The following is a 25486-nucleotide window of genomic DNA, read 5'->3' on the forward strand; positions in this document are numbered from 1 at the left end:
GGACGCGGTACAATGTGATAAAATCATAGACAGATGTTAATGCAGATGCTGCAGTTACAGTCAGTGCAGTACAGTGCGCCTACCTGACCACTGAGCCTCTAACATCACTGCTACAATGAAGTGATATTGATATGTGATATAATCAGAACTTTTCTACCCTTATTATTTCCCAGTGGCTCTCACACCTTTAACAAAATACAATCTGAGAGTTAGTAGTTACTTATTGTATTGTGTTGTTATATATAAAATGTAAACAGAAAATTCAAATTATGAATGGATTTCATACAGCAGCACAAATGTAACTTCATTATTATTTTATTTGTCATCTCTTCTTCTCTAAGCTGAACAATGATACATTCAATTGTAAAAAATCAATTACAAAAATCCGATTCCCTTTGAAACAAATTATTCACCATTGTTGTCACTTTAAACAAGAGTAAAGTTTACATATTGGATTATTTCATTAAAGTTAAGAGCGATCTGAATAAGGTAAACAAAATATGTGATTGAAGGATTGCTGTAAATATTGGAGGATGTATTTTACTCCTCAATGAAAATGGCGGCCCCCCCGCCCGGCTTTGACACAAACAAACTCTGTTTTTCCATCCCTGCCCTGCGTGGATTGGGGCGGTAGTAAGCCTCGCTCACTGCTTTTAGGAAAGACTCCACCTTCTCATCGGGAACCATGGAGACAGCACAGCCGCCCCAACCTGCTCCTGTCAGCCGGGAGCCCACTGACCCCGACTTCCTGCGAAGGGAAACAAGAAGAAGCTTTTTAGTCAGTTTATCAATAAAGACAATATTTCTGAACCCACTGCATACAGTACACAGGGCTACATTTACAGCTGACCAACCAGCACGAAATATACAAATAAAGATAAGAAGTCTGTTTACTTTGCTTTGAGCTAAATGCTAACACCAACATGTTCAGATGCTATTGTAGGCAGGTATTATATTTACCATGGTCACCAATTTACCATGATTTATGTATGTTTGATGAACATACTTCATCATGTTCTGTTACTATATAATGGTTTAGTATTTTGTTGATTTGTTGCATCAAAACAGTAAAAGTTAAGTTGGTATGAAAAGTATTGAAGTGGAAGCAAACCTGCAGAACACCAGGACCCTGACACTGACACTGAAACAGCTAAAAATGAAAATTCAGCCACACAACTTACAAATGTGCCTAAAGTGTTCCTTAATCGTAATGTTAATCAAATCCCTAAAACTGCAATGGTCAATATTTAATTTGATCCCATACTGTCTGTCCTGAGAGTTAGTCTGTATTAGTAGGCTGTACTCACAGACAGATGTCCACCAGTTGATCCAGTTCAGGGCAGCTGCACTCATACAGGCCTCTGCAGCTCGCATGGCTCTGGTTCATCAGATCTCCCAGTCGCTGGACGGATTCAGCAGGTTCAGAGTCACACACACTCTTAAACTGCAGCACCCGCGCAGCTTCACCGTACACATGCTGGGCTCGCTGGTGCAGCTTGAAGTGTGTCTCTGAGAGAGAGGAGAAGAGGTTGTCAGGTCATTCATCTGGTTGGTGTTATTGGAGTTTCTGAACATAAGCTTTAATATCAGTCAAATGTAATGATGCTTTTAGAGTAATTTGTTTGTCTTTTGAGGATATTTAGGCCCATGAATGTTAATAACTTAATAGAATAAAACCTCAGAATTGGTGGCTACTTATCAGCAGATAGTTGAAAATGAGTGTGAATTAATCGTATGTACCGTGACATTTTTCTCACATGGATATAGTACTGTGACGGTCTCATACCGTTACACCCCTACTTGAAAATAACTTTAATTCTAGATGCCATTTAGTGTTACATCACAACACTGTATTAATATTTTAAATCGTTATATCCTAGATCAAGGTTGAAGTTATTATTGCTACAAATACAAAAACATTTGAATAATTGAAAATGTAACCAGAACCTAAACCACTTTTTAAAATTTCCGTCTAGTCCGAACTTGGAAAAAACGATGTCTTTAGATTACAAAAGTCCCTATTTCACCAGCAATTGATGAATATTAAGCGAGATCACCTTTTAATTAGTCATTATCTAACCTGTCAATCCACTCATTAAACTACAAACATGACTCATATATGTGTTTGTGTTTCTCACCCTGCTGAGTGTTGGCGCTCAGCAGCTCTGTGGAGAACTGCTCGGGGGTGATGCCCAGCGCCTTGCAGATCTCCTCTCGGCTGTACGGCTCAGGATGCAACGCCTCGTTCACCAGAGCCAGCATCTCCTGCAGGGAGGCCTTCAGCTCCGTCTGAACCTGCACCAGCTTCAGCATCCTGCCCGAGTCCAGACCTCGAGCCTGCGCCAGCATCTGAGTTCACAGATCACACACAGAAAGACATTCAAATGTGGGACTTTTTACCCGTCTCTCCACTTGAAATTGATAATCACACATATTTGCTCCAGAATTCAATTCATAAGAATTGTTAGGAAACAACAAACTCTCTCACAGTTATCGTATTGAAAATAGGATTAAATGTTTTCAGGCAAGTGTGACACAACACAGATGCAGGTTATTTACTTAATTAAATCAACTGCTTCAACAAAGGGGGCATAATGACAACAAGTCTATGAGAAAATGTGATTTTCATTCATGCCAGATGATGCTAAAGTTAAAAGGATCGTCCATCTCCTAATATTTCTGTGTTCTTATGGTTCCTTTGAATTGAGATTTGCACTCATTTCATTTCATTTCAAACCTTTATTTATCCAGGTGAATCTCTTGAGATCATTGATCTCTTTTTCAAGGGAGACCTGCTCATGAAGACCTGCACTAAACCTTATTGCTTAAAAAATAAACCCCATTTGGAGATATTACATCACGTTTATGGACGAAATATTTATGTTGACAGGTTTCTTTATAAACATTAAATCAATCAATATTTGTTTTCTTTAAAGTTCAGATTCACCATGCAATCAGATTGCTGGTTCTAAACCTGTTTAAAGACTCTTATCATAGGATGTATATTCACAATAAAGTATAAAGAAAGGTACAAGCAAATAGTGATTTAACAGCAAGCACGTCTAAAGACAGAGGCATGGTCATAAACTTGCTTTCTATAAAAATCACCCTTTGCCCATCAAGGATCAGGTTGAGAACCATTGGACAGCATCACTGTACCTTCGTGGCGATTCGACACTCCACCACTCGGATGTTGAAGTGAGCAGAAGCAGCTTTGTTCATCTCCACGCAGCAGTTAGAGATCACAAACACGGCTCCATCTGGGAGCTTTACGTCCGTGGCTCGCAGAGGCTGAAACTCTATCAGCTTGGCCTGACAGAGATTTAAAACATTTTTTGTAACAAACCATAATTCATGTCAGTACTTATAAGGGACAATAAAACAGACATTTATTCTTGCATTTTTCAATTAACTTCTATTATTGTATTAAAAGTTTTGATGAACAAATTATCCTGATCATTTCTTTCCCAAATGTATTGAAAGTAAAGCAACGTACAGTTCCTCTCTCTGCCAGGAATGAGATGGACTGGTCCATGCCGCCTCCCTCTGTGCCAATGTAGCGTTCACTTTTGGCACATATCTCAGCCAGTGCCACCTGGAAATAAAAAATGATATGAATAAAACTTTTGAAATTGACAATATACCCTCTCATATTGACTAAGGGCATTAAAGACAGGCACATAATAGGTTTGTTTTGAAGGTAGGAATGACAATTCCTTGTATAAGAGAGCCTTGTTTCATAAAATCTTGTAGTGGTCATTGACTCAGACCTGAATTTCAACAGCCACGTTTTGACCATTACAGATATACAGTATGAAATATTAAAAGATTCTTACACTGCACTGTAAGTTTTATTCTTGCTTCTTATAAATGTCTTGTTTTTGTATTACTTGAATGTCTTTTTGTGGAGTGTTTCTTTGGTACTTTGTCTCAATGCTTTTGTTGTTCAATTGCTTTCTAGTTTTTAACTGCCCCGTTGCTGAAATGTGCTATAAATAAACTAAAAATGAACATACAGTATATATAGCTCTTTGAATTTAAATGTTTTTTTCCCCATGCATTTACTTTGGAGAGGGACTTTTGATTTGCCTCCATTGTTACGAGCCCAGCACAACAAACTAAGGCACTGGAACTGGAGAGGCCGGAGCTCGGAGGAATGGTTCCTTCTACGACACACGACATCCCCGCTAAGTTAGCAATCCCAAAATTCTCCTGTAAAAAAACAAACAGGTAGATTAATTCCATTAATTTGTGGAAAGCAACACTCTACCACAGTATACTTAATTTTCCTGGATGAGGAATAATTGTATTTTACCTTTATACCTTTTACTCCACAGAGAAAGTAATAATACCACTTTGGATTATCTCTGTCAATGGCAATGTCCTCTGAACACGACACAGTGAAATCCCTGCAAGCAGATGATGGATGCTGTAAATGTATTATAAACTCCTTAGCTTCACAGGCTCAGTCAATGTAAATGTGAATGATCAAGCTTACGTGTACAGAGGATTTGCGTTGGCCAGTGTGATTTTCCCTGAGTTGTTTAAAGAGACAGCCGCGAGAATACTGGGTTCAATGGCCATGGGAAGAACAGAATAGCCACAGTAATCAATATGCTCTCCTGTCAAATATGAGATATATGAACAAAGAGTGTCATTAGCAGAAGCTATTCCTAATTCATACAAACATTGTAACACTCAATCTTAGTAAAGTGTAAACATTGTTTTAGGAAAAAATAGTTTATTTGCATTTTTTGTAATTAACTTACTTAACTGGCAAAAACAGCAACATGAGATAAGTGTAACTGTAAGGCACACCTACAGTATAGTCAACCTCAAAGCATACTTTATACAATAACATTACCTATTAGATTGACCCTTCCAGGGGCACATGCATAGAAAAGAGGAGGTTCTCCATACTTTGTCTCAAAAGTATTCTTCAAGTTTTGCAGCCTGTGTAAAGAAATACACATAAAGAAATGAAAAGAGTATCACATGTGTTACCCAAATCCCCTGTCTTACTGAAAATTAGCACATCTTTCTGTTACTTACCTTTCATTGGCAGCAATCACTGTCTTTAACTTCGGTGGGTCTGCAGCCATTTCTACCTTCTTTTTAAAATAACTATGAACGGTCTCTTGTAGTCAGACAGGATCTGTTTGCAGAGCCTGCCGCGATCAGCTGACTGTCACAAGAGGATCCCGGATGTCGAAGAGCTGAACTGCAGTCAGTTCTTAAAATTGAGATCAGCTCAGTTAATAGAAGGCAAGTTCCTGTTTGTAACAGAGGAGCTGATCGGGAAGCAGTTTATGCTGCAGCTGCAAAAACACGGAAGTGTCGGGAGGAGAAGAGACGTTTTTTTTTTTTAAATCTTTATTTAAAAACATTGAAATGTACAAACATTCAGACATGTACTCAACAACTCAACATAATTAATTCAGTTTAATACATGGAAGTGATAATGGTGATTACAAATATATAATAAATCTACAGTAAATAAACTTGCACCGTCCTTATAGGTTGGCAAATAAAAACACAAAATAATTTCAATATTTAAGTCACTGTTTTACAAAAAGATGGGAATACAATGTTAAAAAACGATATTGTTTCCATGAAAAGAGTTCTATACAACAGCATCTACATCCTTTCACTTAGACGAAAACCAAAGCAATATCTTTGATTAAGGATTAACATTATGGATTATGTGCACTGTAATTCTAAATGTAAAATGTAATCATAGATCCCATTTTCAGCGTTATTATCATCACATAGTAACAGCTGCTAATATGAGTTTCCAGCTTTGTTATTAAGGATCAAGGTGACTACACTTCCCATAAACCTAGACGCGCTGTTGCCATGGAGTCCTGGATAGCGTCTCAATTCCGAAGCAGTTCGAAGCAGCAACAATAATGATTATGTAATAGTTTATATCCTGCAAGTTGTTCTATCGACAATGGAAATTAAACTAGTATACGTATGTCGGTGTTATAATGCATGTATGTGTATAAATATAATCTCTGTGTTCTGCCTTTAGGACCCAGTGGTTTGGCGCTGCTAGTGCGCGGGAGTTTTCAAAGTGGGCGAGTCTCTAAAAGAGGACGTCCGACCGGCTAACCGGAGTTAGCCAACAGCTAGTTTAAAGTAACCCCAACAACATAGTGCTCATACAGATTCACCACAAAACGGATGCTAAACTTTTTTTATTGACATACGATTACACGTATTTACTCAAACGTGTTCTGCGTAAGTTTTCCAAAGCATGGTCAGTTCGGTTTTAGGTGTTTATCGGGCTCGTTGTTTTCTAAGGCAAGCTAATATGAACGCAAGTTAGTTAGCTAAAGTTAGCGTCGCTGCTTTGTAATGTAGGTAAACAGTAATGTGGCTAGCGGTTAGCTAAAAACGTCCCTGAAATAAGAGGATAAGCGACTCATCAAAGGAGACTGCTGTCCCATTTATACCAACAGGTAAGTGGATGCGATGTGTTAATAACTTACGTTTACTTTACATGATAGCCTATTTAACCATCCTTTATCGGTAACACTAACCTTTACTAATATTCTCCCTGGCTGTTAGTGGTTTCCCTCTTTGAGTTTTCTTTACCTCTTTTCCAGTGATGTAAAGTAACTAAGTAGATTTACTCAAGTACTGTACTTAAGTATAATTTTGAGGGACTTGTACTTTACTTTAGTATTTCAATGTTTTGATACTACAATTCAGAGGTAAAGAGTGTACTTTTACTCCAATACATTTATTCAATAGCTTTAGTTGCTTTGCAGATTTGGATCAACGATGTGAAATATAATCAATACTTAAATAAGACTTGCGTTACACCTGGAGTAACATTCACAAGCTACCCTGTAACATACAAAGTCATTACAACTAGCTTCACCGTTACTAGCTTTGATAACACTTTAATGCATCAATAATTATAATCAAAACATATAATAGTGTATATATTATTCTGAAAGGCCAATCTGCAAAATTAGTACTTCTACTTTTGGAACTTTAAGTATAATTCGATGCTAATGCTTTTGTACTTTTACGTGAGTAACATTTTGATTGCAGGACTTTTACTTGTAACAGAGTATTCCTACACTCTGGTACTTTTACTCAAGCACAAGTTCTGAGTACTTCTTCCACCTCTGCTCTTCTCCCAGGGAACCCTCTGCAGACTTTGCATCATGTCTATTGAGTTTGACAGTGCTGCCCTGCAAACCCAGCATGATGAAGAAGAAGAGTATGACCAGGAGGACTATGCAAGAGAGCAAGAGGTAGGATTCAAAGCTACAGCGTTTTAAAGTTGTTGGGATAACGTTTGTTTTACAGTTGTGTATGTGCCAAGTTGTTGGATATTTTGGTGTCACTTGCCGCTGTGTTTTTGTTACTGTTAACTTAGTGTGATTTATTGAGCTCGTGCTGGTTAAGTCAAAAAAGTATTTATCAAGCACATCAGACGACAGGAGATATCCAGGGCATGCTTGTATTATAAAATACAATCACATGTGGTATAGGCAGTGTGTTAGGCATGACCTGTCTCTGTGATATTATGTTCCTCTCCTTGTTGATATATTTAAAATATAGTTGTGCTCCTTTGTTGAGCATTGCATTTGTCAGGTCCTTATTTGTTGTTCTTCTGAGTTCATGCACTTGAATCAGAATTTCACAAGCACCGCAGCTTCCCAGCTAGACAGGCATGTTGTCTTAGTACTCACGCCTACAATCTGTTGCACCATGAACCTGAGCTATTATTGGCTCCTTCCAGGTGTGTCACACAGAAACTAGCTCTGCCCTGTGGATTCCCTGCTTTCTCTCTATTTAGGTTACTTTGTTTCTGTGCATGGCTTTATTTGTACTTGAGTTACTTAAGAAAGACAAATGTCTTACTTGTGCGCTTCAGTAATCAGAAGAATGGGACTTTAAAAAAACGTTTTCAAATGGATTTCTTTTTTTGGGATAGCCTATTTCCTATACAGAACTTGATCAAGTGGAAAAGGTTTGCCACCAGTAATTGGAATGTTTCATGCTCCAGTTAACCTTGCTATATGTTTTGTCTAAACAATGGAGTCCTTTGGGAGCAAAACCCAGCAATACCGCAGCGGGCCAAACAACATGCCAGGCCCGTTTTGGATATTTCACACAGAACGTCTTCTCTTCAGAACGATTAGGCGAGGAGGTTTTGCGGCTTAGCTCCTCAATCTTTGTTAAATTTCCAAGCGGGACAATATGGGTCCTTTGGTTGTGGACACAGTGGAGGATTTGAGGACTATTCAGCAGTCATTGTTAGAAGTAAGTTCAGCTGGCTCTGCTAACACATGGCCTGTTATAAAAAGCAAGCCTGGTCAGTTGGTGCTGACGCAGAGGTGGATCTAACCTGTTGTTTTTGTGTTATTAAGAGCTAAGATGTTTTACTAAAATTCGTTGTCGGTGTTTTGTATCTCAATTTTTGATTGTATGAACCAAAAGAATAATTAGCAAATGTAATAGAAACAGTTCAACTAACAACGCTGTAACTAACCATTACCTTTTTATAACTGATTTATCTAAAAGTACCACATTTAAACCAGATAATATTTGAGACTTTTCCTTGATAAATTCCATAAACAATACCTGATTAAAAACAACACATGGAATAACTAAATTACTGTGAACTGTAAAAACTGCACACTGTGTTTTCAGCGCCAACATTCAGCCTTATTCCAGTTAAGACAAACACATTTTTTGGTTGATGTTTTCTCTGGCACCTTCTGTCTCTCAGGCTGTCAGTGATTTATTTTCTGTGCTGATTTTTTTTCTATTTGCATTACTTTATAACTCAGTTGCTGAGCAACCTCGGGGACTCATTTCCATGTGCTATTTTTCTGCAGCTGCACAAATTGCTCACCGACCTGCCCGATGACATGCTGGAGGACAGCATTGACTCCTCCTCCCCAGAGCTGGAGTACACTACCTGCACCAATAAAAACACTGGCAACAGGTAACACACACACACACACACACACACACACACACACACACACACACACACACACACACACACACACACACACACACACACACACACACACACGACATTTTTTCAATACAATTAATCAAAGAAAATAATTAGCTAATAACTTAAGAATGAAAATATTAATTTGTTGCAACCATACTCTGGCTGTGGTCCGAAACTATCAACATACTTACATTTGTTGAGTGTATAAATATGCTTACTTTGCCTTCATCCTCTCAGTCCACAGTCCACTTGGACCCAACAAAGGCCAACTTCTCATGAACAGGTAGGTTGTTATTTCTGTTTCACCCATAGATATGTTATCTTGTGAAGCTGAAAACCTCACTCTTACTGTCACTGTCTCTCTGAAGAACTGTGAACCTGACTGTGATCAACGCTCCCAGGACGAGTACAACTATCAGGATGGAGCGGTTCAGATCAATGGACATCACCCTCAAACTCAGCCTCAACCTCAAACCTGGAACCAAGACCATCAGTTCACCCAGGGGGATTATACGTACACCAGCATCGGCACCGAGAAATCTACCAATGATTTCTCTGCAGATGAGTATGAGTCCAAACCATATCCTCCAGGCACTAATAACCCTGTGGTGTTTAATGGAGAGGCGGGACGGAGGGACGATCAACATTACGGAGTTCACAACGGCATTAACCATTTTCCTGTGAGTATGTTTGTTTTATTTTGTTATTGCAGATGTTTTTTTAATATTATTTCATACATCTGGTTTTAAAATGTAATTTAATTGTGTATGACATATACATACACTTTCATTCTAATCATTTAAAATGAACATCTTAATACCCGTAAGTCCAACAGTCGTTGACATGCTTTACAATTTCATTATGTGTTGGAAAAACAGAAAGTAGTATATCCTTGAATTGGTTTATTTTTGAGTTATCAAATGGGTAATACTTTTTATTTCAAACATACTGCATTCTTCTTTTTTGATATTCTGAATTTAAAGTCGGGGGCGTTGGACAGAGTGGATCATCACACGGCCAGCTACAATCCTCACCATCCTGCTCATCAGCCAAAGATGTTCAACACACAGGCCGTCCACCAAGAAGGTCAATTTGAACATCTGCAAAGAGAATTCCTCGACTCTGCCCAGCGTGAGTCTCACAGGCGTGTTTTAGTTGCTCTTACTTATGTACAACCTACTCTGACATGCCTACATGGCTACAACCTCTCATGCCATTGCTGAACAATCATTACTGTGCTTTAATTGAGGGTAAGAGAGTGATGTGTAAACATAAATGTTGTGCTGTGTTTCAGAAACTGCTGATAGGGAGCAGCTTGCCCAGGTGCAGATTTTGAACAAAGCTCAGCAGAGGCAAATTGAGGACTTGGAGCGAAAACTGGAGGATTCAAGGCGTAACATGAGATATATCGAGCATCAGTTTGCAATTGCCAAAGGTATGTTTCACACAATGGAGGATGCAAAATGTTTCACTTTACTACTGTACATTGCCCATGTAACATCATGTCATTTAAATATAATGTTGTTGAAAGTTATTATATGTTGTTCCAATTTCTTACATGTATTATTTTGGAAATTAAACAAATCACTTCAACTGTGAATAAATACTTATCACTCTAAGCTGCCTGTAGGATAATGAGGGACTTTCACTTTGAAAGAATTGTTTTTTTTTCTATTTTTGACCATTGTGTTTGACACTTTCCAAATTAGATGTTTTTTAAATCCAAGTTTAAAAACAGTGGCTGGTTATCTACCAATATATGAACTTGATTAAAAAAGGTAAATACAATAGGATTTATTCGCACTTGCATATTATATTTGCCCTCTTGTGGCTGTTAGGAGGGTTGGCAGTATCCACAGACACAGTCTGTGTTTTGAGCTCTAGCTGGATGTGCTTCTTGTGGAAACATGATTTTTTTTTTTTTTTTTTATCATCAATAGATGAAAAGGATGGCCTAGCAGTAAGCCTGACGGAATCGGGTCAACTGGTTGAAGAGGCCAAGGAGAGAGAGGTTCAAATGCTGAATACATTTAGGGCAATGGAGCAGCAAGTAAAGGTCCTCACTGAGAGAGACCAGGAGGTACGTTCTGAGCACCACTGTTTTCCCATTTTCATCGTCTTAAATGTTTAAAGCTAAATACAAAGCACCAGGTGATCTTCTATTAAGGATGAAAGAAAAAAAAATCCAATTTGCTGCTAGTGTCGTTTTCTGAAACATGAAAAAAGTTGTATTATCTTCATTTTAACCCTATGACTGAAATGGATTTGGTATACAGTAGCTTCATTTTGTCTGCAGAACACGAGGAAGCAGAGAGTAGCAGAGGCTGCGTTGGACAGCATGAAGCAGCAGATGTTGGAGCTTTGTCGCTCTGACACTTTGTCCAAGACGCGGCAGCAGCACGACAGAGACCTCACCGTCATGAAGGAGCAGCACGAGGCAGCGCTGCTGACACTACAGCAGAAACTAGAGTCTACCGCTCAGGTTCTGAACGAACAGGTCTCTACTGCTGCTGTCACAGGAGATTTAGTCCAAGTGGCCTGCAGACATAGTCAACACCTGTTTTCTTGTGTTGTTGATTCCAGATTGATGTTGATCAGAGGTTACGGGAGCATGTGAAGCAGCTGGAGCGCCAGAGAGAAGAGGAGCAGCTGGAGAGAGCCAGAGTGGTCAACGCGCTGACTCAGCGTCTGGAGGAGAGTCAGCAACAATGTGCCAAGCTGCTGCAGACAGGTGATAGAATCTGGACTGCATGTACTCGAAAGAGCATCTTCTGTTTTCTTATTTGCAAATCATTGTTTCCTCTTTGTTGTGGTTCTATTTCTTTAGGCTCAGTGCAGGAGATGAGTCGGATACAAATCAAACTACAACAGGCTCAATCAACCAAAGCGCTGAGTGAAAACATGAACACAGTCCTCCAGGTTTGCCCTCACTATTTTCTGCACCTGAATGGAACCACCATCAGAAAAAGGATTACTGAAATGATGCTGTGCTTGAACTAAGTTGATTAAAACTTTTCTTATTTTATTTTTATCCTACAGGAGGATCTGGCGGAGTTAAAGGAGCAGATCATGATTTATGAATCTGCTGTGAAGCACGGTGTTATTGCGTTAGAGCAGAGCAGCAACTGGGACAACCAGCTGTCTGACTCCTGTGTAGATTTAGGACTAAAGAAAGCAAACAGGAAGAATGGCTTGCTTCACAGGTACACCATGATAATAAAGCCAAATCACTGACATCATTATAATGTCTTTGTGTCATTTTGTCTTTTTTCTAATGAGTGCTAGTATATATCACCTCTCCTATCAATCTAAATCTACCCATTTTGTTTGTTCAGCACCGCCCTGGCTCACCTGTCGGACTCCAAGCTGCCCAAAGATGAAGCTGTGCGGCTGCTGCGGGGGGAGATGCAGCGCTGCCTGGGGAGCCTGAAGGGGAAGCGGCAGAAGATCAGTCAGCTGCAGGAGGAGCTACACCTCTGTCAGGACCGAGTGGGCGAGCTGCAGAACCAGCTAGAGGAAGCCAAACTCTGCTCTTCGGTGAGGCCTTCTTCTTGACCAGAGACTTAATGATGCATTGCTGAGAAAGGCCATTTCAAACTGTAAAGCCTGGTATACACTGATAGCCATTAGTTAGATTTAGGTAGAAAGGGTAATTGTATTTCTTTCTGATTAAAACAGAAGTGAAAAATATAATAATACAAATTATCACGATACTTAAGTGACAATAAGATACTTGCGATAACATACAGTATGTTGCAATTTACCATACTGACCTCATAAAAGACAAATCGGCAACATTAAGTGGACGGAAAGATCTGTTTTTACCTAAAGGTTTTTATTTGTATTTTCATTATTAATCATTATACATTTTTTGCCACACTATCAATTCTCCTTGCAGCCATTAATTTAGACCTGGAAGCATAACGAGGGGTTACGTATTGTAACCCTAGTTATATAAGCACAGGCGGAGCCGTCTACTGGACTCTATGGGTACTACCTTTCAACCATACTATGCAATCATTCACCTACTGAGATAGCTATACAGGGTTCTTACGGTCATTAAAAACCTGGGAAAGTCATGGAAATTCAAAATGCAAATTCCAGGCCCTGGAAAAGTTATGGAAAACAATATTTTTCCCAAAGTTTTCGAAAAGTCATGGAAATTTAACTAAAGTTGCATCAAATATAATTTATATTTTAGCTAATCGCCGAAATAGTAATACTATAATGATAATAAATACTGTATCGTATAGTAATGAAACGTAAAATGGCATTTTGCTGGTGAGAGATTTGAGTTGCTTTAGCGTATAGAAGCTAGTAAGCCAACTATTTCATTTGTTTTAGATAGGCACAACATGTTTCATATGCAGACCTTATTTTCTTGTTCCATGTTAAAATAAACCATTTTCAGTGGTACCGCTGAGAAAGAGTAATTTTTTTGGTCATGGAAAATTAGGTAAAGGTCATGGAAAAGTCAATGAAAATCATTGGTGAAAAAGTGTATGAACCCTGTCTAAACGTAGCCGGTCCCCGGGGCGGGCCTACCTGAATGCGTGCGCAAGCTCACTGTATAAAAGGCGGCCTCGCCTCCTGACTGCCATCCTACACCCTCTTCAGCGAGCGGCATAGGACAGACAGGGCCCAGAGTAGAGGGCTCCGCCTGTGCTTATATAACTAGGGTTACAATACGTAACCCGTCGTTATATCTTACACAGGCTCCGCCCTCTACTGGACTCTATGGGTACAGTGGGCGGAGCCCTGATGCATAAACGCGCTGTCGTCCAACAACATCGGCCCATCACACTGCCCCTGACCGGCTTTTGGTTAACAGCCACTGCACCGCAACTCCTTCTCCTCCGGTTGTGACCGTGGAGAAGACGGGGCCGCAGTTTACTTTGCTGGTAGAGCACACTTAGACACGCTTACCTCGTGAAGAGTGTGCATGAAAAATAGTGAGAAAGACTCCCCCCGCCTGCGCCGGACGCACCGGGCCGTAGAACCCCTGACGAAGGCGGCTTACAGTGGCCTGTACGGTGGCAGTGGCGGGGGGAGCGGTACGCCTACACGCTCTGGTCATGGTAATCACCGCAGGGAAGTCTTGACGCGCAGACCTGTGTGGCGGACCCTCCTGGACACCGGACCCGGAAGCACCAGACAACGAGGCGTCCTCGTCGTCTTCCTCCTCGACGAACAGGGCCGCCCGACCCGCCGGAATGGCGAACACGAATGGCACCTCTCCCGCGACATCCTGTTCCTCCATTTCCACCACCTCGAGATCCTGGTCCTCCGCCTCCTCCGGCGAGACATAATATGCCTGAAAATGCTCCAGACGATGCCGGCGGCTGAGCCGTGGGGGCAGGCATTGCAGGCCGGAGACTGGGTCAGGCCGTCCGCGGCGTGGTCAGGCCCCAGACACTCAAAGCAGAGGCGGTGGGTATCAGCACCCGCGATTAAGCCAGGGCATGAAGGACAGGACAGGGCCGGGGCTCAAGGAGTGGTGAATCCATCTTGATTCAAATTCTTTCTTTCTTTTCTCCGTTTACGCGTCAGTTGTTATCCTGCTCGCTGAAGAGAAAAGGATGGCAGTCAGGAGGTGAGGCCGCTTTTTTTATACGGTGAGCTTGCGCGCGCATTCAGGTAGGCCCGCCCCGGGGGCCGGCTACGTTTATAGATATCTCAGTAGGTGAATGCTTGCATGGTATGGTTGAGAGGTAGTACCCATAGAGTCCAGTAGAGGGCAGAGCCTGTGTAAGATATAACATTATTTTCCTCTTCTTGTTGTTTCGGCATAAAAAGAAACCAATTACGTGAAAGTTACAGTTCAAACATTGTATGGTACAACCATTAGACAATGCAAAAATAAAAGTTATGAGATTACGTGGCTCCAATGCAAAAGAAGACTCACCAAAAACTGCATCTGTGTTCCCAGGTCAGAGAGAACAGTCAGATGAAACATCTAGACCTAACAGGAGAGTCTCAGAAAGAGTTTGTGAGACTACAGGAAGACAAACTACACCTGAAGCAACAAGTGGAGGTCAGTTGTTGTTTTTAAACATAATAATAATTGTATATATTTAGTTAATTATTTGACGGAAGTCTGACCGTGTTCTATCAAACCTCTAGGTGTTAGAAATGAAGAATACGGAGCTGAAACAGAGTGAGGAGAAGGTGAGGACGGCCAACTTGGAGCTTTGCACCAAGATGAGGGAGATGATCCAGGAGCTGGACCAGGAGAAGCAGGAGGCTGCTCAGAGGTCAGGCACCGAGGAAGGGTATAAGATAATATGCAATGTTTTAATATGAATGATCATTAATATAAATGTACATGTTTCTATGTGTCTTCCTGCAGAGATGAGCGTGTTCATCAGCAGTACAGGGACGACGTGGTGGACCGGGTCAGAACCGAGCTCCTGCTGGAACATGACGCTCAGGTGGAGCAGCTGGCGGCTCAGCACCAGCAGCAGCTCCAACAGCTACAGTGAGTCCTCTCACTCAACAGTGGTTATATAATGGTATCTGAAAACCCTTGAAAGTGATTTACAGTACTGATCACTCGTTCACAGGACACAGCTGTCTGAGGCCAATGACAAGATGTTGGCCGTGCAAGAGTGTTACATATCTGTCTGCAAGGAGAAGGACATGCTGGAGAAAGAGGAGGCTTTGATCAGAGAAAATGAGGTATGTCAAATCCTAAAATGTGTTTATCAGAAGCAGTTGGTTCCTACACTTAATTGGTTTGTTTTTGTGTTGATCAACATTGTAACATTGAGTCAGCTGGTACACAAAATTGTTACTATTATTGCCAAATCGTTTAATGTATTGCTACTTGCAATTTGTTGCTGATGTCTGTTTCCAACACAGATGACCCCTGTACTGAGAGTAATATTTGATTTGGTTCTCGTTCATAGCTCAAGATGCGAGAAACGAGTGGCCCAGCTGTGGAGAAGCTGAGGGCCGAGCTTGAGGCTCAGCATGAGGCCTCGATAAAACAGCTCAAAGCTCTCTGGTCCAAAGAAAAGGAGACGGAGATCCAGGAGCAAGTGGACTCTCAAGTTGCCTTAGCCAAGGCTGCCTGGGAGGAGGAACTGCACAAGGTAGGATTTCCTGTAATGACTGTTCAGCACTCAACTCCCTTTTAAGTGAATTTGCGTCAGAAATTGAAGTTTTTACTGCTACTGTGCAGATGGAGAAGGCCTGGGTGGAGAGGCTGGAGGAGGCTAGGAGAGAGGAACATAAGGAGACGGCTGAGGCTTCCTGTCAGGCAGAGACGGAGGCCAGCGGTGTGAGAATCACTGCAGAGGAGCTGGACTCCAGGCTCAGTGCCCAGAGACAGCAGCTGCTCCTGGAGGCTGAGAGAGGCAATCGCAAAGCTGTGGAGGAAGCCAGGAAACAAGCCCAGAGAGAGCTGCACGAGAAACATCTGGACGACATGGCCAACCAGGTCAGTGAGCTCTTTAACAATATGTGTGCTAGTCAGCCGCATAGCTTTACTGTACATTTAGAATGTGTGGGAACAATTGGAATCAATCCAATGCAGCAAGACTTGCTAGCTCTTGTTTACTCTTTGTTGGATTTCTGAACTATGTGATTTAGCTGATTCATCCCACTATCTATGATGAGGATTATGATTTATTAAGATTTCCAGTACTGTATGTTGCATGTTTTTATTTGATTGTACTTACTTGTTTGAAATGAAATGTGTCCTTAGGGTGACTTACAAAATCTGTCCAGGGACTACAGATGAAAAATAGCCTCTTGGCTAACTCTGTCACATTTACAGAAATGTAGATTAATGTGCACTGTCCCTGTTAAATAAAATGATGATGGTGATGATGAAATAAGCAAACTAAATAGTTATCAAATTAAATAAAACACAATGCTGTATTCCCCAAATGTTTTGAGATATCTTGCCTTCATCAGGGATTAACACTTACGGGTGGTGTTTCAGGTTGAAGGTGCAGTAACCAGGGCCTACAATCGCTGGATTGAAGATTTGACGTCATTACCAGAATATCGAGCCGCTCTCCAAACAGAAATGGAGAAATGGGAAGTACTACAAGAGAAACGCACAGGACAACAGGTAAGAACCGTTTCTGTCTTTGAGGTAAAAACTGACAATGCTGTCAAATGGCTTTTCTTTTCTGATCATGTGTTATTCCTCATTTTAAATGGGCCAGGTTTCCCAGGCAGAGGAGAAGTGGAATAAGAAGCACAAGAACCAGCTGGAGGAGCAGAGACTGGAGGAGCTACAAACGGAGGTGGCAGCTCTGCAGAGTCAGGTGGAGCAGGGGAGGAGGGAGCATGCGGCGCTGCTGAAGGCTGAGCTGGCTGCAGCCCGAGCAGCCTGGAGCCGAGACAAACAACAGGAGATCTCTGTGACCCTGGCCCGCAGTGAGCAGGCGTACCAGAGAAAGCTGGAGCAGGCTGTACAGCAGGCCAGAGGGGAGGCGGCGCTGCACAGAGAGGAGCTGCTCCTGCAGGCGGAGGCCAAGCTACAGCAGACTGTGAGGGCCCGGGAGGAGGAGTGGAAATGTCGGCATGCAGAGGAGGAGCAGGTCCAGAGGCAGCAGACGAGAGATGAATTAATGACAGAACTTCAGATGGCTCTGTCAGAGGTCCAGGCACAACTTCTCAGGGATCCCAAAACAAATCAGCAGCCCACTGAAGACCCCAGGAGGAGCAGCGGGGACACATCAGAGCTCACAGTCACACACATCATCCAAACCGCCTGCAGAGACATAGTCAACAGAGCAGTGTCTCAAGCCAAGAAGCAATGGACCAAAGTGAGTGTTTTTGCAAATATCTGTTATCTGAAGATAAACCATATGTTATCAGTTTAATGATTTAGGTTAAGAGGACTTGCTCTGCTCAATGATCAATTTGCTGAGTCTGCAGAGGGCGTAGGTTGTTGGAACACAATGCAGGACAAAGAAATAAATGAACAGCAGAATTGCACTGAAATGAATGTTTTGGTAGTTAGTATAGTGTTAGTAAAGTATTTGGGAGCTTGCAAATCACAAACATTACAATCAGCCTGTTACTTTATTCCTTTATCAAGTCATGCACAGCCCTGTTTAAATCCTCAAGGCAAGTTCATTTATATAGCACCTTTCAACAGAAGGCAATTCAAAGTGCAGTAAGTTATGATTTCTATGAATGTGCTATGTTTTTATTTTGTTTCTCTATGTGGTACTTTGCTTATGAGTTGCACTTTCCTTTATTCCCCTACAGATAAGTGAGGAGAGACTGAGCCTTGTGTTAAAAGAAACACAGGAGCATCATGAGAGAGAAATAGACCAAATGCAGAGTATGTATTGCCCTCTGATCGTCCGTATGACATACACTATTCATTATTTGATCACTACAGTGCCCACCAGCAAGCTTATATTCTCCACTGTTTCCAGGCTCTTTGTCCCAGAGGAAGGAGCCGGCCCGCTGCAGGAAGGAGTGCGCTGAGACTTTAGGAAAGCTGCAGAAGAAGAACCAGGAGCTGCAGAGACACTTAGAGAAAGCCTGTCGTCAGCTGCAGCACCGCGTCCGGGAGCACAACTCTGCCATGCAGCATCTGAAAGGTATTAAAGGCATTTCATTTCTCTCTTTAAATGTCAAACTAATGGATATACTCAACTCAACATACCAGGGCTCTCGACTAACTTTTTTCACCATCCTCCCGGAACCGTCCCGAAATACAATCTAAGCCGTCCCGAAATTAATGTGGACCGTCCCGAATTTAAAATATTTGTTTTTCTACATTATCATTAGTTAAAATCATTCAAAGTGACCTTTAACATAAATAAAACATCATACAAATCATTAGATGATAATTCATCAACCTTTTTATTTGAGTCAATCAGTCAAACACATAAACAAAGGCCAAATATATTTAAAAAAAACACACAAGCGAGAAAGTTGCTCTAATATTGAATCCAATCAAGTCCCATCCGATTAACAACAAAATCCAACACTCTGTCCTGAAGACAGAACCCAGAGTAACCACTAACCAGGATGACAGTCTGTAACACAGTCAGGAGACCTTTACAAACTGCCCCGCCCCCTCGCACACAGGAGAGAGCTCTCTCGTCTGGATTGGAAAGATCGAAAATAAGATCGAAAATACATCATAGACGCATTTTGTAGTCTTATTGCATATTAGAAACGGAGTTGGCGAAACTAAAACTGCAACATAATGTTCATGTAGCAATAATACATATGACATATATGTTTTAAATGTCTCTACCACTGTCTTTAATAATTCCGGCCCGGGGCCCGTTTAATACCGGGGCTCGGTACCCATCCCTACATGGGGAGAGGCGCAGCATATTGCTAAGGACTACATGCGATGGAGAGTTCTCATCTCAGCTGCAATGACATGTCTGGAAACCCCCTCTCGGGTGCCCCATGCATAGCGCGCCGTCAAAAGCTGCTTCATAAGTTAAGTTTCGTTTCTCCGCACCGCTCCGGGGTAAAAAAATGGTAGTTACATCACAGCTGTACGGCTGGCTGACAGCTGTAGCTATACGTACTGTGTGTATTTCGCGGGTTGCTAAATGCTTTGTGTGTGTTTATGTTGACAAGGAGGTTTAATAACTGTGTGCTACACAAAACGTGCAGTCAGTTTCATTTTCATCGCCGTTCGTAGTAGAGTTAGCAGGGTATTTTTATTTTAACTCTCGTCCCAAATTCGTCCCAAAATTAATTTGTATCCTCCCCGACCCGATTTTTTTCGGCCCCGGGACGACGGGAGGTCCTTAAGCTCGAGCCCTGCAACATACAATATGTCTGTGTGTTGCAGATGAGCATGAAAGCAGCTTGAAAACCATGAAGGAGGAACATCTGCAGCAGCTGGAGGAGGTGAAGAGAGCCAAAGAATCCTCAGGGTTAGTGTTTTTATTGTTTCTTATCTTCAGTTCCAAGTCAAATGAAGCTAAATAAAATATAGTTGCTCCAGTTTATTGTTTTGTTCTGTTGTTATATGACGTGTTAGTTAAAAGTTAAACCAATGTATATATTTTTTATATTAAATGTTGTCCCTTATCTTAAAGGTGGGTTAGGTAAGTTTGAGAAACCGGCTCGAGATACACTTTTTGTTATATTCCATGGAATGCTCTTAACATCCCGATAGCAATGAATATCTGAAGTGCTTTGACAAAAAATCCATAAAAAAATGTCATCTGTGGAAGCCGTAGTACTGTAAAAAGCACGACCAATCATTTTAGCAGGCCCGGCTAAAGTAACTGGATGGCCTACCTGCCTGTCAGCCTTCCATCTGTGCACAAACTTATCTCGTGCCCTCATTGGTCATGTGCGCGTTCGTGTGTGTTGGAGGAGGGTCTCTCTAAGGAAGTGGCAGATTTTCTCCGGTTGTGTATTTTCAAATTCTACGCACTCGAGCTGGTTTCTCCAAAATTACCTACCCCACCTTTAAGTGCTTTTGCTCAGGCATTTTGCATTTGGGATTAACATTCCATCCAACACAAGGTTTTAGATTTTTGGACCAAGCATCTCACATTACCTGTCATCTTAATGATGCCAAGCATAAGCTGGACTTTTTACTCCAGTAATAGTCAAATCAAGTCCCTCCAGACATTTGACCCATCCCAAATAGTAATTAACCCTTGGACTATTCAAAGTAAGGGCAAATTGCTAGAAAGCAGCAAAGTCTTTAGGGTTTCTTGTCTTTGTTTTTGGGGGAAATCTTTCAAATAGCTGAAAATAGCTGAAAATACACCAAAGATCAGGTTGACATTTAATTTAGATTAAATCATGGAAGAATATGTTTTTTTCTTGCTTGCAGGAGTTCTGATCACCAACAAAATACGCAAGGCCTAGAAGAGATGGAGCAGCAATACGTGACGACTGTAGAAAAGATCAGAGGTTGGTAATGGATGTGTTTATTGTGTGCACATTTAAAATATTCTGTATTCAGGCACACCAGATTTCAATATAGAACTGCCCTGGAGGGACTGAGGAAGAAGACTAAACTAGACACTATGATGTCCTGTACCATAATATTCATTTATGTCTTCACTTGTGAATCTGATCAGTTATTTTCATGTAAATGTAACTAGTGAAAAGGACAGATCATAACTGTGTTTTACCGCAGGAGACATGCTGCGTTACCTCCAGGAGAGTCAAGAGCGAGCAGCAGAGATGATCCGCGTGGAGGTGCAGAGGGAGAGGCAGGACACGGCCAGGAGGATGCGGCGCTATTATCTGACCTGTCTGCAGGAGTTACTGGAGGACGGGGGAAAGAATACAGGGCAAGAGACCGTAATGTCCTAAACTTGTTTGCTTGCTTCCTCAGGACTCCTCCGGCTAATTGTATTGATCTTCCTGTCCTCTGCAGGGCTGAGAAGAAAATAATGAATGCTGCTAGCAAGCTGGCAGCCATGGCTAAAGTACTGGAGACGCCTGTCAGAATTAAATCTTCAAAGAACTACAGCTTACAAAGTGAGTGCTGTCGAGTAGAAACTGCTTGATTCAAGGTGTCTCCTTTTAGGTTTTCAATTGTCAATGTGCTGGGAATATGTGGTTTGTATTGACTGGTTGTTTGACGGCTGTGTTCACAGGTAGAAATGCAGGTTTCAGTAAGAACCCGTCGACTCTCCCTGAGCTCCCTGACATCAGGCCAGAGAGATCGCACAGGGAAAAGACTTCAGAGCAGAAACAAGTCGCCACACCGAGGACGAAACCTTCGAGTCACAAAGACCTTCCTGCCACTGAGAAGGAGGCAGCGGCAGTAGATGCAAGACTGAAGACTGCTGGTAACGCACATCTCCGCTCTTACAAACCTTCACATCAGACAAATTCATGCCAGGGGGATTTTGTCGATGCGTCTGTGAGGAGTAAAAACAGAGAGCTCTGCCTGCAGGGAGTCAACCGCCTTGACTCAGAGCGACAGAGCCACCCGCTCCTCATCCAGGAGGCTCCTGTCAGAGACGAGAGGAGGACGGACTGGAGCATGAGCAGCAGTGACTCGGACGCAGGCTTCCAGGCCTCCACACTCTCTTACTCAGGGAGGAAAGTGGAGCAGGTGAAGCCTTTTTCTGTCTCTGCTGCGTCAGCCTGTCACCTGGGAGAGTTTGGTAGACTCACCCCGAACGTTTCTGACCTGACTGTCTATAATGAAATTGCCAAAAAGACACCTCACACCCAGACTTTGAGCGTTCAGCATGCAAAGCTCAGCACACACCGGGAGCCCACGCCTGGCTCCGAGGGCGAGGAGCAGCGGGGGGGCCGTCCCCGGCCTCAGTTCTCTGAGCTGAGACAACGGCAGCAGGACAGCGGCTTCGACAGTCCGTTCTACCAGCAGAAATGACAAAGTGAGGGCAGGTATGAAGTGAAGTAGGCAGATAAACTTTGAACTGAGTTCTAACAATTTCAGTAAACTTACATTAATGTGCCTTTTTTTAATTAAGTGTTTAAAGTTTACTCGATGTAGAACCGTTGCCTTCATGGATGTTTGCAGTGTGTTTCTTTGTGTTGCTTTAACATTGTTAACAGAATAGTTTGACATTTAGGAAATTGGCTTATTTGCTTTCTTGGCAAGAGACATTGATGGAGATTGATACTCTCAGACACTCAGTCTTGAGTTCGCAAAATATAAACCTGCAGCCAGTAACCTAAGTTTAGCGTACAAACTGGAAATGAGGTGGAAAATCAAATCCAATTGGGATTTCCAAAGTTCGCTAAAAACAACCCACCAGAACAGAATGTTTGTTTACAAAACAGTGTCGAATATAATTGAGTAGAATAACAAATTGTAATGTTATGGGGGCTTATGTGATGATATAGTTCCAGTAATACTGTGAGTTAACCAAACAAGAAATAGTAAACAAATTAAATATAATTTACACAAGAAATAAGGTTCAGAGAGACACAGGCTAGTTTTCTCCACATGTTCCCAGCTTTTGTGCTACGCTAAGCTAACTTTACAGACATGATAGTGGTTTCAATCTTAATTTACCTCTCGACAAGAAAGCAAGTTAGCGTTCCAAAAGGAACTTTTTCTTTAATGCAGAAATTGTTCCAGTGTTTCCAAAGAAACAACTTCTATGTCCTGGTCCAGATAATCTCAGAACAGGCGTAACACTCCTTTAAACAAAACAACATATTTGTTTTGTGATTTGTTTATTAGATCTCTCATATGCCTGTTGAACATTTCAGTGTAGCTTTAAAGCTGCAGGTGTTTGTTCGCAATGTCAGTGAGGCACTTAGAAGTGATCCTTTCATAAAGTATACGTGTATTTTTAGAAAAATATTACAGGTCAAACGCTGTCCACACTGTAATATTTAACTTGTGATACCTTGAAGACTGATACTGGCAGGTCACTGCACCCTGTACTGTAGACTGCCACAGAGAACTAGATTAAGTGTTCTGCACCTCCGTCGTTATGCCTGTTTTTATATTTTCATATATTTTATATAACGTTAATGAGATATGCTGTGCGTAGATCATAAATGTTTGTTTTTTTATAAATGTATTTAATTTGTTTTAATAAATATTATCATATGCTTGCAAATTAAGAGAGAATACATTATTTGTCGTGAGGGACGAGCCTCTTCAGCAATAAGGGTTGCATTTTATATAAACCAATTATAATATAAACATATATATAAATATAAACCTGAATAGATTCAGAAAACACTGGAGTCCTCAAAGGCTCGGCTACAAGGATGTGTTTGTAGATGCATGTATTATTGGTTTGGGCTTTTCATTGATATGTTAAGCAGAAAAACCTCAGATATAATCGATCTTATCCTTTCAGATTGTGTTTCGTATTGTTGTTGTGTGCAGGCATCACAGTGGCTTTGAGGAGGAAGTTCTCTGCATCTCAATTTTGGGACGACTGCAGGAGATATGATGTCACCGTCATACCCAATGTAGGGGAAATCATGCGTTACTTGTGCAACACACCAAATGTATCACAGACCTAACATTGGTGATACTACAAACCTCACCAAAAACACAACTATTTCAGACCTGTTTCATCCCGACACAAACCTAATGTTTTCAAATGGGTCACAGAACATAGGTTAAAAGGTGCGTTCACACCGGAGTACTTTGGTGTACTTTTCCCACAATAGTTCATCAGAACTACGATATATATAGGGGGGGGGGGGGGGGGGGTTGAGGAGCTTGAGGAGCTTGACGCTCGTGAACTATCAACAGGAGGGCGGGGGGGGCCTCGCTGCGGGGAAGCAGTGTGTGGACCTGACAGGTCCACACACTGCGCAACTTACATGATGCCGAATTTAACATACACATTTAAATAATTGGTTTAAACGGCATAATAATAAGGACGATCGTCCATTCTGTGATTCTCCAGAACACACATGTTATGATATTAGGGTCATGCAGAGTGAGATGAGATCGCTGTCCCTTTAAGAGAGAGTGAGCGAGCGTGTGTATGTTTCTGGAAGTGAAACGAGGCAGCAGAAAAACAGAGGTCTGATGTATTTTGTGAAACAGAAGAACAGCTAAATAAATGCAACGGCCTCCCAAGAAGAGCTCGCCTCTCTCCAGTCTTACTCTCAGTTTATCTTCATGTTGTTCCATTGTAATGTTTGTTTTGTTAATCAGTGTTCTGACGACATGATCCTACTCGATTGGTAACTAGTGATGTGTCGGTCGCGAACGAGCCGGCTCAAAGAGCCGGCTCTTTTAAGTGAACGACGGGAGCCGGCTCGCGCCCGCGAACGAGCCGTTTTTTTTTGTTATTTTGTTGTTAAGTAATACAAGACAGAATGATATGATGATCTCCGCGCTACAGCTGCTCCGTGCATGCATGCAGTGACATGTAATATCCAAGGATTAGAGACTGTTGGATGCTGCTGTACTGAGCATTGCAATATATTTATTTTCACTATGTCATTTATTTATGATTATCCTTGGGCTCAGCAAAGATTTGATGTCAGCTGTTGCTGTCTTTTTTTCTATAGTTAATACTGAAATAGAGCCCTGCTGTTTAGTCAGGGCCTTTTCTTTAAATATAATTTTAAAATGTCGATACAGTAGCCCCTTTATTTAAATGTCTATGCTTAAGTTTTTATCTCAATCTCAATCTTTATTTATTTATATAGCACATTTAAAACAACCTTCAGTTGACCAAAGTGCTGTACAGGCAATACATATTAAATAACACAATGGGAGTACAATAATAAAACAATAATTAAAAACATGATAAAAAGCACAATAACTAGAAAAATATTTAAAAAAAACACATACAAATGTAAAAATGTAATGTTCAACTAGTATTAAAAGCCAGTGCAAAGAGGTGAGTTTTTAGCTGAGATTTAAAAAGTTCAATAGACTCAGCAGTCCGGATATATACTGGGAGGCTGTTCCACAGTCTAGGAGCTGCAACACTGAAAGCCCTGTCACCTCGGGTTTTTTATAGGTGTTGCTATCTGCTTTGTGTAGCGTGGTTCAAGCAAGTCAGTGCATTCATTGGGTGGTATCAGAGAGATACAAGGGTCTGTAAATGCAATGAA

The 25486-nt window shown here is 41.5% G+C and overlaps 2 protein-coding genes across 4 annotated transcripts; one reads left to right on the forward strand and one right to left on the reverse strand.

Moving 5' to 3' along the window:
• Positions 1 to 299: 299 nt before the first annotated feature.
• Positions 300 to 5292, reverse strand: galk2 (galactokinase 2). 2 transcript variants are annotated; one of them, XM_034141868.1, is made up of 10 exons: positions 5053 to 5292; positions 4865 to 4953; positions 4499 to 4567; positions 4316 to 4409; positions 4066 to 4212; positions 3497 to 3595; positions 3160 to 3312; positions 2139 to 2349; positions 1308 to 1509; positions 300 to 748 (listed from the first exon to the last, which is right to left on the reverse strand). In XM_034141868.1, exons 2-10 carry the CDS (start codon positions 4891 to 4893, stop codon positions 541 to 543), a joined length of 1212 nt encoding a protein of 403 aa, XP_033997759.1. In that variant the 5' UTR covers positions 4894 to 4953; positions 5053 to 5292; the 3' UTR covers positions 300 to 540. The 2 variants fall into 2 exon arrangements, with proteins under 2 accessions (XP_033997759.1, XP_033997758.1); XM_034141867.1 differs by having other exon boundaries at positions 4499 to 4622.
• Positions 5293 to 6120: 828 nt separating this feature from the next.
• LOC117491413 (centrosomal protein of 152 kDa-like) lies at positions 6121 to 23518 on the forward strand. Of its 2 annotated transcripts, none has more exons than XM_034141375.1 (28): positions 6121 to 6464; positions 7158 to 7271; positions 8865 to 8974; positions 9230 to 9275; positions 9361 to 9672; positions 9976 to 10123; positions 10287 to 10427; positions 10933 to 11072; positions 11289 to 11489; positions 11576 to 11723; positions 11820 to 11911; positions 12032 to 12195; positions 12328 to 12529; positions 14922 to 15026; positions 15116 to 15246; positions 15342 to 15470; positions 15556 to 15670; positions 15901 to 16086; positions 16176 to 16433; positions 16941 to 17072; positions 17170 to 17775; positions 18224 to 18299; positions 18397 to 18564; positions 19785 to 19869; positions 20787 to 20866; positions 21096 to 21252; positions 21339 to 21442; positions 21562 to 23518. In XM_034141375.1, the coding sequence occupies exons 2-28, from the start codon at positions 7182 to 7184 to the stop codon at positions 22308 to 22310; spliced, it is 4875 nt and encodes a 1624-aa protein (XP_033997266.1). In that variant the 5' UTR covers positions 6121 to 6464; positions 7158 to 7181; the 3' UTR covers positions 22311 to 23518. The 2 variants fall into 2 exon arrangements, with proteins under 2 accessions (XP_033997266.1, XP_033997267.1); XM_034141376.1 differs by having other exon boundaries at positions 9394 to 9672.
• Positions 23519 to 25486: the final 1968 nt, after the last annotated feature.

The sequence above is a fragment of the Trematomus bernacchii genome, unplaced genomic scaffold, assembly GCF_902827165.1.
Source record: "Trematomus bernacchii unplaced genomic scaffold, fTreBer1.1, whole genome shotgun sequence".
Classification (NCBI taxonomy): domain Eukaryota; kingdom Metazoa; phylum Chordata; class Actinopteri; order Perciformes; family Nototheniidae; genus Trematomus; species Trematomus bernacchii.

Excerpts from the sequence above, each read along its gene's own strand:
- galk2 (XM_034141867.1), bottom strand. The coding sequence starts at position 5,102 with ATGGCTGCAGACCCACCGAAGTTAAAGACAGTGATTGCTGCCAATGAA. Across the intron at positions 2,350-3,159 it reads AGTGTCGAATCGCCACGAAG|ATGCTGGCGCAGGCTCGAGG; the intron begins GTACAGTGATGC and ends CTGTGAACTCAG. Across the intron at positions 1,510-2,138 it reads GAGCGCCAACACTCAGCAGG|AGACACACTTCAAGCTGCAC; the intron begins GTGAGAAACACA and ends CCTCTCTCTCAG.
- LOC117491413 (XM_034141375.1), top strand. The coding sequence starts at position 7,182 with ATGTCTATTGAGTTTGACAGTGCTGCCCTGCAAACCCAGCATGATGAA. Across the intron at positions 19,870-20,786 it reads AGAGCCAAAGAATCCTCAGG|GAGTTCTGATCACCAACAAA; the intron begins GTTAGTGTTTTT and ends TCTTGCTTGCAG. Across the intron at positions 21,443-21,561 it reads AAAGAACTACAGCTTACAAA|GTAGAAATGCAGGTTTCAGT; the intron begins GTGAGTGCTGTC and ends CTGTGTTCACAG.